At 37.4% G+C, this 13,105-nt stretch overlaps 1 protein-coding gene across 5 annotated transcripts in view; it reads right to left on the reverse strand.

Moving 5' to 3' along the window:
• si:ch73-366l1.5 (FILIA-N KH-like domain-containing protein) overlaps positions 1-13,105 on the reverse strand; it is a 32,238-nt gene continuing 19,133 nt past the window's right edge. For 2 of the 5 annotated variants that reach the window (XM_044330322.1, XM_044330321.1), the window contains exons 3-4: positions 9,976-10,075; positions 1-633 (exon numbers count right to left, since the gene is read on the reverse strand). In XM_044330322.1, the coding sequence (XP_044186257.1) occupies positions 519-633; positions 9,976-10,075 (215 nt within the window). In that variant the 3' untranslated portion in view covers positions 1-518. Of the gene's footprint in view, positions 634-3,129; positions 3,851-4,636; positions 4,691-7,239; positions 7,325-9,975; positions 10,076-13,105 lie in introns of those variants that run through there. The other 3 variants (XR_006398358.1, XM_044330323.1, XM_044330324.1) reach the window with 3 other exon arrangements.

Below are 13,105 nucleotides of genomic sequence, written 5' to 3' on the forward strand. Positions count from 1 at the left end.
TAAGGTGGTTACTAAGGTGTTTCCATGTTGTCAACTCTCATATTTCAGATCTGATTCAGCTCCAGGAAGCTTCCTGACGCTGAATATGTGAAGAATATGTGTTCTTTAACTGTATTTTCATGTATAAGCTCAGTATGTGTGGAGATACATCTTTTGTGATGCTGAACCAAAGATAAAGATCTTTAAGGTCCTTAAAATCATCACTCGACTTCTTGACTGATCATCTGTGAATGCTCAGTTCAGGGTCAAACTTTAGACAACTTTTCACTTGTGTATAAAAATGAGTCAATAACATAACTGTCAGTGAAGGTAGACGAGCACAGACTAGACAGGAAGTGATGTCAGGATATTGGCCCTCTGGAGTCGGTTAGAAAAAGCAGCGAGCTGTGATCTAAAGTCACTCCACCAGGACAGAAAATAAAACCATTTAAACTAGAACAAGTTGCAGCTTTAAAGAATACATTTTACATTCAAGTTTTGCGAGTCTGTGTTGCCGTGGTAACTGTCTCAGAGGTGTCTCAAAGGGAGTAGAGCTTCAGCTGCTCCTCCATGTCGCCCTCTGTCACCTCCCCGAGCGCCTCCTGGTTCTCCCTCAGCAGCAGGAAGATGGCCGCTAGCTGCTCCTGTTGCACCCTGGGAAGTCAACACACACACACACACACACACACACACACTTCCATGACCTCCTCTGCTGCTGACATGTAGAAACGCAGCGTGTGACATGATACGTGGATGTGCTCCGAACACGGCGGCAGAAATAACCTCAGACAGCTGCGTTCTGTTACGTCACATGACTCTGACAGAACATCAGCTTCCTAATCATCATTATTTGCAGAAACTCAAGACATTGATGTAAGTTGAACCTTTTGTGAGGAGCTCAGAGAAACACTGGAACATTTATTTTAGCCTTTTGCTGCACACAAAACAACTGAGGAGTAAACTGTCATGTTTTATTGCTGATCATATCCACCTTCACTTACAGAACTACAGTGGATTCCCTGAATATGACAAGAATATCTGGTCTCAGTTTTATTTAATTCATTTGTTTGTTATTTTATTGTTATTTTAAGCAAAAGCCAAACTTTTCAGGGCTGACTGTTCATTTTATTACCGCCTTCAGTCCCCCTGGAGTCTCTGTAGACACCCGTTATAAACACAAGGTGATGTTTACCAATCACCTACCAATCTCAAACAACAGGTCCTGGATCAGGTGACACAGTAATCAGTGTCTTCTTCTTCTTTCTGTTGCAGACACTTGAAATCAACCTTTTTCACATTTTAGACATGTTATTATCCGTACTTAACCCTTTCATGCATAGCGGGCACTACAGCAGACAGCTATTCAAAAGCCGTTTTCTTATATATGCATGGGGTTTTAATGATATAGTTGCACATCAGCCAACACAGTGGATTCTAGTGTGTCATCCCATATACTGCCATCCATTGGCCAGCCTTTGTAAGTACAACAAATTTCTCAAAACCAAGATGGCCGCCTGCCAGCTGGAAATGCTCAGCAGCTCAGGAACATCTTGCCAATCCTTCTATAGTAATAGACCCTTGCAGGTAAATAACATTTTGTAACGTCAAGTAACAACTAGGGAGTGATACAATTGTTAAAATTTCCAAGTATTGATTTTATGTTGGGAGAAAATGACAATTAATCATCTGTCCACTAAGTTGGACAAACTCCTTGAAAAAATGCGTGTTCATGCCTAAAGAGGAATAAAAACACTGACTGAGGTTATCATAATTCATGCATGACAGGGTTAATAACATGAATCATAACAGCGATGTTCCTGCTGGCGATGCAACAATACAACTTCTTCAGTCCTGTTACCGATATCTGAGCTTCGGGTATCAGCTGATACCAATTATTGATTAGATACCAGTGTTTAATTAATAAACTATATGCCTGACTGTGTGGAAGAGGCTGGGGTCATTCTTTTATGTGTGAGGCTCAATCAGGCTTGACTAAAACATTGCTTTTCTAACTTTGGAAAGCAAAATGTAACAAATAAATACATAGATATAAATGTACTGAATTGTTATTTATTAAGTCAGAATGATATCTGATCTCAGCATCGATGTATCTCTAGTTCCTGCTGTGAAAAGTCAGAATATCTGTTGTGAGAAAGGTCAACAGTCTGTGAAAGGAATTTAAACAGTGTGTATTACTTTTAGCCTGATTTTAGTATTATTATCTGTCTTTTACATTTTATCTGTTACCTGGTTTTGTTTACAACCTTTTATGCTGATTTTTTTGGCTGGATCTACTTTGTAAAAGAGTGGATAAAACATCTCAGGTCACTTACTTCAACCCCATCGCCAGACAGACAGAGCCTTGATATTATTGCGAGTGGTTTTTTTTTTTTGCAAAATGCATTAAATTCTGTTTTTGTCCTGCAGAAGTTTCATGTTAAAAGCTGTGTTTGTGTGTGCTGCAGATCAGAAAACAGGGATGCTTCTTACTGAAATATATTATAATATATATATTATAGATATATATTTATAAAACAATAATAGAGTTCTCTGCAGTTAAAGTCATTTTTGAGAATTCACCCTGCAGACTAAAAATGTTGCATGATGACCCTGTTCATGCAATAACATCATTTATTCCAATTTATACTCTCTTAAACTTGAAATATATATTAAATATTCACTTTCTCCTGCTTGTATCTGGTTTCTCAGAACTTATAAATATATTTATAGTTGAAGAAATTCACCTTAAAAGGACCAGTGTGTGGGATTTAGTGGCATCTAGTGGCGAGGATGTAGATTGCAGCCAACTGAATACCCCCCCCCCCCCCAAATCATCTTCTCCTAAACCACTTTTTTAACTTATTAATTACTGTATTTGTTCATTTTTCTTCCATTTCTATTTAATCTGGTTAATTATTCATTCCTCATCCATCTTGAGTCTTAAAGTTTCAAACTATGTGTTGCTGTTTTTCTACATGGTCACTTGACGGCACTGTTGCCTTGTTTGAGAATTACTCTTGAATTGTGCAATAAAGTTTTGAAGGAAAAAGATGATTAGATGCTGAGCTGTATTACAGGCATTACATTTACTTGAAGAAGAAGAAAAAACAAAAACAATATGAAGACAAAAAAACGAGGATGAAACAAATCCCAGATTTAACAAACGTCACTTTTAATAATCCAGAATTTATAAAAGCCTCCAAAACTCTCAACTCTGGAACAAATAAAATTAAACATACGTACGGTTTCACACATTTATTGCATGTCAAACATTTAAACCAAACTCAGAAGAACTCAAACCCCAAAACAGGACTGAAAACCGAAGCCTGTCATCACTGGAAGACGAGTGGATTCACTTCTGTGGGTTTTAAATTAGCTTTAGCAGACACAAAGGCTGATAGTTTGATGTTAGGTTGCTGTTTTAAGTGTTTGAGACTTGCAGGCTACATTTAACACAACGCTGAACTTCATTTGGGTTTAGATCACAGTTTAATAAATGTCACACAATCCTTCTTTTCTGTTAACGAAGCTCACTTCCTTTTCTACACCTGAAGTTTCTCCCTTTGCTTCAAAACACTTCAAAAAAACAGACTGTAAAAAACACAGATTCCTGAAGGCACTTTGGTGTAAAGACGTTTGCTATATTCACAAGCAGCTGTGGCCTGAAAGCTCTGTCACCCCCTCCCACAAACTAAAAATATATGAAATGATGTAAAAATTAAATTTCCTTCATGAACCAAACTGAGCCGATCTTTATCACAGGTGGATTAACTCCTCAGTGTTCGTCGTCTTTAAACGTCAGCTGTAAGAAAATCAAAGAGGATAAAAGAAGCTGAGGGGTGTGAAGTGTGACGTGGATCATTCAGGTGCTCTGAAAGAAAAAGAGAAGAAGAGAAAAAAACAGTCAGCTTTCTTAGAAACAGAGAATGAACAGTTGTTTTTATTTGATTTAAGTACAACAACACAACTGTAACTGTACTGCAGAGCAGAGTGAGTGATGTTAGTCTTTGCAGGGTTTTAATTAACATTTTTAAAACCACAAAAAATCTAATTTTAAAGGACAGATTCACTGTAATCATTCCTCCTGTTCATACTGACCATTAGAAGATCCCTTCATAATGACCTTACAATGGAAATCCACAGTCCTCCTTCTGTGCAAAAATGTATTTTGTAATGTATTGTAAATGTATAGATATCTTTCAACGTTACAGTCTTTTTAGTGTCAAAGTCCCTCTTTTTGTTACTATACTTCCACCTGCAGCTCAACAGGGAAACACTGTCCGAGGAAACACAAAGAGGGAATTTGATGCTAAAAAGACTGTAAATGTGTCAGATATCCACTTGATATGACTAACTCAGACTGATGAAGCTGAATAGAAGCTTCACACAGACTTTTAAATGACTGTGTGGACACACTGTGGATTTTGTCCTCCATCACTTCCATTGAAAGCACATTTGAAGGATCTTTTAATCTCCAGTATGAACAGTAGGAATGATTACAGCGAGGAAAACCTCTTTCACTGGAAAAGTCGTGAACTCGTCCTTTAACACCTGACAGCTGATCATCACTGACTGTTTAACTTAACAAACCTCCTGAAAACAAACTTGCTGGTGTTTTCCTTTAAGAAAGGATCAGGTCTTGAGTGACAGCACTCACCGTAGGCTGTGATGTTAGCGGGCAGCATGCAGGGTTAGCAGGTGAGCAGCACAGCTGGACAGAAGGTGACAGATGTGATGAAAGACTGGAATCAATAAAAAAACACCGACAGAAGCGAACGCTCGGCCCTCAGTGACAGAAAACCTCCACCAGAACAAAGCAGCAGCAGACGGAGGCTGAACTATGTGGAAGTGTGGCTTTATTTTTTACATCTCTCTCACTTTTATACCAATTTCCTGGAAATTTTCTGAGTAATTCTACAATTACAAAACAGTGCAATTTGGTACAAATTATAGGAAAAACAGAAAAAAAAGAGTTGGTTTAGTTGGAAGATGGTACAATTTTCTTACTAGAGATTATTTGTTTGTTTATAAAGCAAAATCAATAATATATAAATCTGAAAAAAAAAATTAGACTCCTAATTTTTTAACTGACAGAAAATACGTAGTTTTCAGTGTGTACTTCAAACCTCGAATCTATTTTAGACTCACAATTTAAGCACAAAAAAAACCCCGAAACACTTTACAATATAATGTAATCCAGCTTCATCAGACACTTTTCAGCATTATAACTTTATAAATAATGTTTAGACTTTTCTCTCTGTTAAGTACGTTTACTACGTAGCAAAGACAAAACTGCTGCATACTTTTATATAAGCAGGTATAATTACAAACTAAATGAACTAAATTGATAATAGTAAACATGAACTTTATCAGAAGCTTCAAAAATTTTATTTCTTGTAGGACTTTTGTATTTTGTATTTTTGTAATTCTACATCACCACCCACATAAAGAATGTATTTTCTTATTATTGACTAATTTTCTTATTATTGACTGATTCATTTCCTTCCTTATTTTGACCAGTGAGTGTTTTGATTCGCTGGCAGCAGCGCTGAGAAGGAGAAAGTCTTCTTTGTGTTTCCTATAAAAAGCCTGCTGGAAGGTCCCTATAGGATCTTTTGTATTTCCTGTATGGACATCTTCTCCTCTCTAAGCACACATGACCCACATTAGGCGGCGTCTCCGGGCCTCTTTTGTCTCTTCTTGAATGTATACTGGTTTCTAACTGGGAGGCTTCAGCTCTGGGATTGAGCTAACAGGACGGAGGACACGGCGGTTCGGTGACGGAGGTGAATAATAAGAGGACGAGCACCATCTGTACGACACAGATGCACCATGTGACCCCGGACTGAACAACCAAACAGGGATCCAGTTAAAACCATGAATGGATCCATGTGGGATGATTTAAGGAGGAGGTGGTGGTGGGGTGGGGGTGGGGGGGTCAGTGCGGGCGTTATCAGCAGGGACAGACTGATTATTATTTATTTATCAACATTTATCAACAGATATTAAACTTACAATGATGTATGAAGGTTTACCAGCCAATGATCCTCATAAAAATACAAATATTTCTTATTTTTTTGTTTTATAACACTGGATGGACGTCTGTGTTGATCTGAACATCAACAACATTGTTCAGTAATAATGACAGACTGGTTCTCCTCCTGTCATTTAAATCCCCTTCCAGAGCTCCATCCTTGTATTTTTAAGTGGATCTCTGAGTTTTTTTCCTTCTTCTACAAAAAGGTTTTTACTAATCTGACAGATGGAAACATGCTAACAGCAACACGTCGGCCTGTCTGAACCAATATGACGACAGAAACATCAGATAGCTGCTGCTGTTCTCTTTCAGACACATTTTACACCTGATTTGTTCACATTTAGTCACAACAGTCTCCGTTAAAAGTCCTGCGAATCAGCTGTTAGCAGCTCCTCCTCCAGACACTGATCACTGTGATACTTCAACATGTTCAGGTCCTGCAGCCTCTTCTCTCTCTGGTTTTTCTAAGTGGATTTATGGAGGTTTATTCTTGATGGACATCAGAGATAATGATATCCTCAGGAAGGAGGAGGATGCCTTTTGACTCTTCTTCACTTAACGCAGTATCTTTGCTACACTTTCAACTCTCCGGCGCCCCCCTCGGGGAGGCTTTTAACCTGCTGAATGTCCATCTACAGCAGAGCAGCGGGGTTAAAAGTTCACTCAGAGTACCTCCCTCTGTGATGTTTATTCTGACTGAATGTGGTTTACGTGTCTTATTTCAGGGAGGAGGATCTCTTTATGCAGTTTCTGTTATCAGATTAGAGGCTTGTAGTTTCTAAGCCAAACGGTTGAACTATTTAAAAACTCTGAGCTGTGAGTTGTCTTTCTGCCAACATCTGAGCTACTGATAAAGAACTTCATCACAGTTTAATAGAAGATTATCTGTAAAGTTTCGGCTCACTGAGCCTTGACCTCCAGACTCTTCTTCACCTGACAGGTGTTACAAAACTAAAATCAAATATCTGCTATATGCTTCAATTCCAAGTGTTTCATTTCCTCCAAAACAAATTTGACAATGAAAATGACTTGAATAAAATTATTCACAGACGGTTGTGAGGAATATATATCAACAGTTATGTGAAAATTTAACACGTATATTAACATTGTAAATAAATAATAAGTCTATCCGTACTGACAGGTGAGGAGTCGGGTTGATTCAGGAAGAGGACTGAAGGACTGGGGGGGGAGGGGGGGGTTATTCAATATAAACAGCACCTTACCATCTCCCTCCTAACACACTGTGTGTGTGTGTGAGAGTGTGCTGAGGTTGATTATAGAGAAGTAAAATCGGATGTAAGCTCTATCCTGAAAAGATAAAGGTGGAGGCGATGAGAGACGAAACACGCAGACAGATCCATGACTTCCACAAACATTTGTCAGAACACAACGTTCACATCTCTGGAATCAGGAGACGGAAGGATGAATTAAAGTTTTCAGGGTAGATGTAGAGTCCTGAGACTCAGCTGAAGCTAGTTAGCAGCAAGATGTCGCCCTTCTTCTGACAGAAAGTAACTACATACATTTACTCAGGTAAAATTTTGAGGTACTTGTACTTTACTTGAGTATTTCCATGTGATGCTACTTTCTACATTTCAGAGGGAAATATTGTACTTTCTACTCCACTACATTTATTTGACAGCTTTAGTTACTTTTCAGATGAAGATTTGACACAATGGATAATATAACAAGCTTTTAAAATACAACACATTGTTAAAGATGAAACCAGTGGTTTCCAACCTTTTTGTCTTTTGACGTCTTACAAAAAGCAGTGTGTAGTCGGGGTCACATTTCACATAACTGATCCAATATTTCAGCAAAAATCAAAGATTAGAGAAAAAGTCCAAAAACTGAAAACAGATTTGTGTATCAGAACTTTGTTTTTTCTTCTTTCCTCTCCCATTAATCATCTCACGACCCCTCAGATTTATCTGCTGACCCTTTGGAGGGGCCCGACCCCTAGGTTGGGAACCACTGGACTAAACTAGCTAACTGTATATAAAGTAGTGTAAACTAGCTCCACCTCCAGCAGCTACAACAGTAACATGCTGCTCTAACACTGATGCTTCACTATTAATAATCTAATGATGTCATATATAATAATATATCAGTCAGAGGGACCAAACCACTACTTTTACTGCAATACTTTAACTACATCAAGCTCATAATACTTATGTACTTTTACTGCAATACTTTAACTACATCAAGCTCATAATACTTATGTACTTTTACTGCAATACTTTAACTACATCAAGCTCATAATACTTATGTACTTTTACTGCAATACTTTAACTACATCAAGCTCATAATACTTATGTACTTTTACTGCAATACTTTAACTACATCAAGCTCATAATACTTATGTACTTTTACTGCAATACTTTAACTACTGGAGTACTTTTACATGACTGTATTGGTACTTCTACTACAGTAAAGGATCTGAGTTCTTCTTCCATCATTATCCACAGAAAAATTCCACAAACTTTGCCTTGAAACCAAACTTCAGCAGTTAGAAGTGGATCATACTGTATAAACTCGACTGAAAGGAAAGAATCAGACTGTCGGGTCGAGCATCATTCACATGAGGACAGAGTTTATAGAAACAAAGAGGGGAGATGGAATGAAGAACTGGACGGGGTTCAGCTTGGTACTCTGCTGGAGAAATATTTAATCATCTGTGGTGTTATTTGGCCCTGAGTCACTTTCCCTCCTCTGCTTCTCCTTAAAATCTCAACATAAAAACAATAAAGCAGTGTTGCCAGGCCACGGAAACATTTTCACAGTTTTGCTGCGTCCAATCAGGAGGCTGCAGACGTCCACTCCCCACGCTCACAAAAAAACAAAAAAAAGGGACCAAAACTGTAAAAATGTGTTTTTTTTGTATTTTTCCTCAAGTCTCTCCACTAAAAAAAAGACAACTTTGTCCACCTTGAGAGCTCACTGAGAGACAGAGAGCATACATAACAGTCATTACATAAGAACCCTCTATTCTCTAGTAGTGCAGCCCTCAGGATGTGTTGACGAGAGACGTGAATGGAGCTGACGGAGCTCTCTACGTAAATACACAGATGTAAAAACCTGATTTTTGATTAAAAAAAAAAATGGCATTTTACTCATTAAATCAAGGCTCAGAAAGGAAGCGTTTCCTCCAGTCTGTAATCACACTCCTCAATATTAGTGAACATGGAAACTCGGGGCTCTCCTGGATAACGTCACCATCATATATGTTTAAGTTCTGACAACCAGTTTCAATGATCTCAACTGAAGATCCCTTCATGATGCACTCACAATGGAAGTGATGGAGGACAAAATCCACAGTCCTCCTTCTGTGCAAAAAATGTATTTCAAAGTTTATCTGAAGCTAATATGAAGCTTCAGCGTCCAAATGAGTCAAATCAAGTAGATATATTTCAACGTTACAGTCTTTTTAGTGCCAAAGTTCCTCTTTTTGTTACTATACTTCCACCTGCAGCTCAACAGGGAAACACTGTCCGAGGAAACACAAAGAGGGAATTTGATGCTAAAAAGACTGTAAATGTGTCAGATATCCACTTGATATGACTAACTCAGACTGATGAAGCTGAATAGAAGCTTCACACAGACTTTTAAATGACTGTGTGGACACACTGTGTATTTTGGCCTCCATCACTTCCATTGAAAGCACATTTGAAGGATCTTTTAATATCCAGTATGAACAGGAGGAACGATTACAGACACCTGACTGCTGGTTTAACACACTGGAAACACTGGGAACTCGTCCTTTTATCAGAAACATCTCTTCAGTTGCTTATCATTGCTAAAGAGCATCAATGAGATAGTTTGGCTTTTCATTTCATGCAGGAGTGAAACAAATCAACAGCACAAAAAGGCAGACAGCAAGAACTGTGGAGTGTTTGTTGTTAGCGTGCAAAGAGCATGTAATAAAAAGGTCATGCCACAGTATCCTGAGTTCAACTGACCTCTGCTCCTCCTCGATCTCCTCCTTGGTCATCAGCGTCTCAAACTTGCTCTGTTTCATTCCAGCGGTGAACTTCACTTTATCTTCAGCTGCAGCCTCATCTGACACACAGGAGATACACACACACAGAGAGACGACACGTTAGCGACGGTCCACACGGCTCAATCATTCACAACATACACGCTAACATCACCGTCATGGTCCTGCAGTCCATCATTTGTTCCCAGTTCAGTTAAAGTATAATAATAAGCTGAAATTCAATCCAATTCTTGCTTATTTTTATTCAATTCCACACCAAATCACAACGTAAGACAAATTAAAAATCAGAAAACTTATCACCATTACTTAACTTTGCAAAAAAATGTACTTTGTTGTGTTGGAAAGATGAGACTTCTCCAACTTTTAATTTATTTCTTGATCAAATATAATATAGTTTTCTTCCCCTGGAGAAGTCACCATTGGAAAAAAATATTGTGGACAAACTTATATATGTATATGATTTTTGGTCAATTTTTATCTCATATTTGGAAAACACACAATACAAAAAGGGTGAATGTTTTGGTATTTATTATTATCATCATCATCATCATCATCATCAATAATAATAATAATAATAATAATAATAATAATAATAATAAATAAATAAATAAATTTCAAAAAATAAAATTATGATTAACAACAACAACAATAATAATAATAATTTTATTTGTATGGCACATTTCATACAAGAAATGCAGCTAAAAGTGCTTTACAACAAAAATGACATGACGAGGACATAAAAGAACATAAAAGCATGTAAAAGAACATGAATGTAATCAAACATTGATGTACTATAGGATGGATTAATTGGCTCCTTGTTTATAACTTAAGTGCTGTTTTTGTTTGTTTGTTTGTTTGTTTGTGGCCTGCGTTGGTGTGTGAATGATGAAATATGTGGGCTGCATTGCTCACAGTATCTACAGTTTAATTAAATGGAAAATAATAAATATATATATATATATATATATATATATATATATATATATATATATATATATTGCATATAAGTAATAGCATAATCCCGAATGTCAGATTAGTTTAAGTGTTAATTTTTATACAAAATAAGGAAATCTCCCACACAGTTAAAGTCAGAATTTGCATTACTAACAGCATTTTATATTAACATGGTGTAAACTAGCAAAATCTGTATTTTAGTCTCACAGATTTTTTTTTGTAGAATATTATTTACTTTGATGTTTCCTAAGTGTTACTATACTCGGTGTATGTTAAACTCTGTATAATCCCGTCTGTAGTTGACAGTGACAGTTCAACATGTATATAGATGCTGTGTGTATGTATGTTGTCCATAGATAAACTCAACGTAATCTCAGACTGTGGAACAACATCTCCTCCCCGTCAGATCTGCTCCTCCAACAACACTCCTCAGTTCAGCTCAAAACTTAACTCTTCTTCTCTGGTGTTTGAATCCTCCTGAGCTGTGAGCCTTGTTGTTTCCTGTATGTGTGGTTTTAGCTACGTGCTCTGGTCTGTGCAGCACTTCAGTCAACGTGGGTTGTTTTTAAATGTGCTTTATAAATAAATTTGTCTTGATAGATATGTAAAACTTTTTACCTTGTACGAAATAGCCTTATGTTTATGTCTGCTTGTCTCTGTTAGCCTGCTGTGCTGGTTTTAGCTGTATGTCTTCTGTACTTGGCCAATAAAGCTAAAATTTCTCTCACTGTTGCACAAACACGACAAACACCGACCAGCCAGTGAAGTTTAAAACATCCACACACACCAGTCTCACCAGTTTGCTAAAAGTGTTTCCATACTTGGTGTATGCTAACACTAATTCAGTCAAACTTGACCTGGTTTATGCTAAAGTGTTAGCATGCTGCGTAGCTTGATGTCTGCTAAAGGAAGTGTTACAGAAGGTAAAACTCATTATTTTCCATCAATAAACTTGATGAAAACTAAAAGCAAAATGAGTTAAACATGCTAAATGTGCTAACATACGATATACAATTGATTGATGTATTTATTGTTCAATAGGTGCACAATATGACCAAGGATGTGATCTAAAAAGGGTGAAAGAGCATTTTTCATTTTATCTAAAGTTTAAAGCATTATTTACTTCCACTTAACTGGATTAGTGGATTAACATTTAATCTTAATTTGGTGTATGCTAAACATGCTATAAGTATTAGCATATCCTTTAATGCTGGAGACCAGTTTAATAAGAACACATGTATGATTTTAGACTTTATCATCACTTAATATGTAACTTGGCCAAATGGCTGATATGACAAATAAGTGGTGTATTGATTAGACAATGAACACTTTACGTGTGCACACACACACACACACACACACACACACACACACACACACACCTGTTGCTACACCTGCTGTGTCACAGGTTGGACGGACATAAAGCAGATTGTCAGTCAGGCTGTTGTTCAGGGCAGCCAAGTGCTTTACTGACTGTTCCAGATTAAGTACTGTATCATCCCTCTAAAGCAGATGGCTGCTCCACCTCTATACACGCCAACCGATCCACTGATACAGCACACACACACACACACACACACACACACACACACACACACACACACACACACACACACACACACACACACACACACACACACACTAGTGTCCTGTCACTGGTGGACGCACAGAAAACAGCTTGCAAACAACTGGTGCAGACTGCTCATCATGTTGAGGTGTAACTCAGTTTATTCATAGCGATGCATGTCATGCTGACATGTTTAACATACAGTTTATGTTTCAGTGTATGTTTCAGATATAAATAAGATGCTGCCTGTCAGACGGCATCCCAGCAGACGGAGAACAGTTTGCCTGAGCTCTAGTTAATCTTATGGATGGAGGATTTTCTGCTCATCAGATTTATTATTACACTGTAAATGTATTGATTAGATTTTTTTTTCATTTTATTCATTTATTTGACCTTTATTTAATCCAGGAAACCTCACTGAGATTAAAAAAAAAAAATCTCTTTTGCCAGCGTGTCCTGGCCAAGACAGGCAGCAACAGATAGATCTGTCACAACCTCTCTTTACTCAATATAACATAATAAAAGAGAAAATAAAAAATATAACCTTTAAACTAGATCAGGACTGAGAAAC

This window comes from Thunnus albacares, chromosome 17, assembly GCF_914725855.1.
Source record: "Thunnus albacares chromosome 17, fThuAlb1.1, whole genome shotgun sequence".
NCBI lineage: Eukaryota > Metazoa > Chordata > Actinopteri > Scombriformes > Scombridae > Thunnus > Thunnus albacares.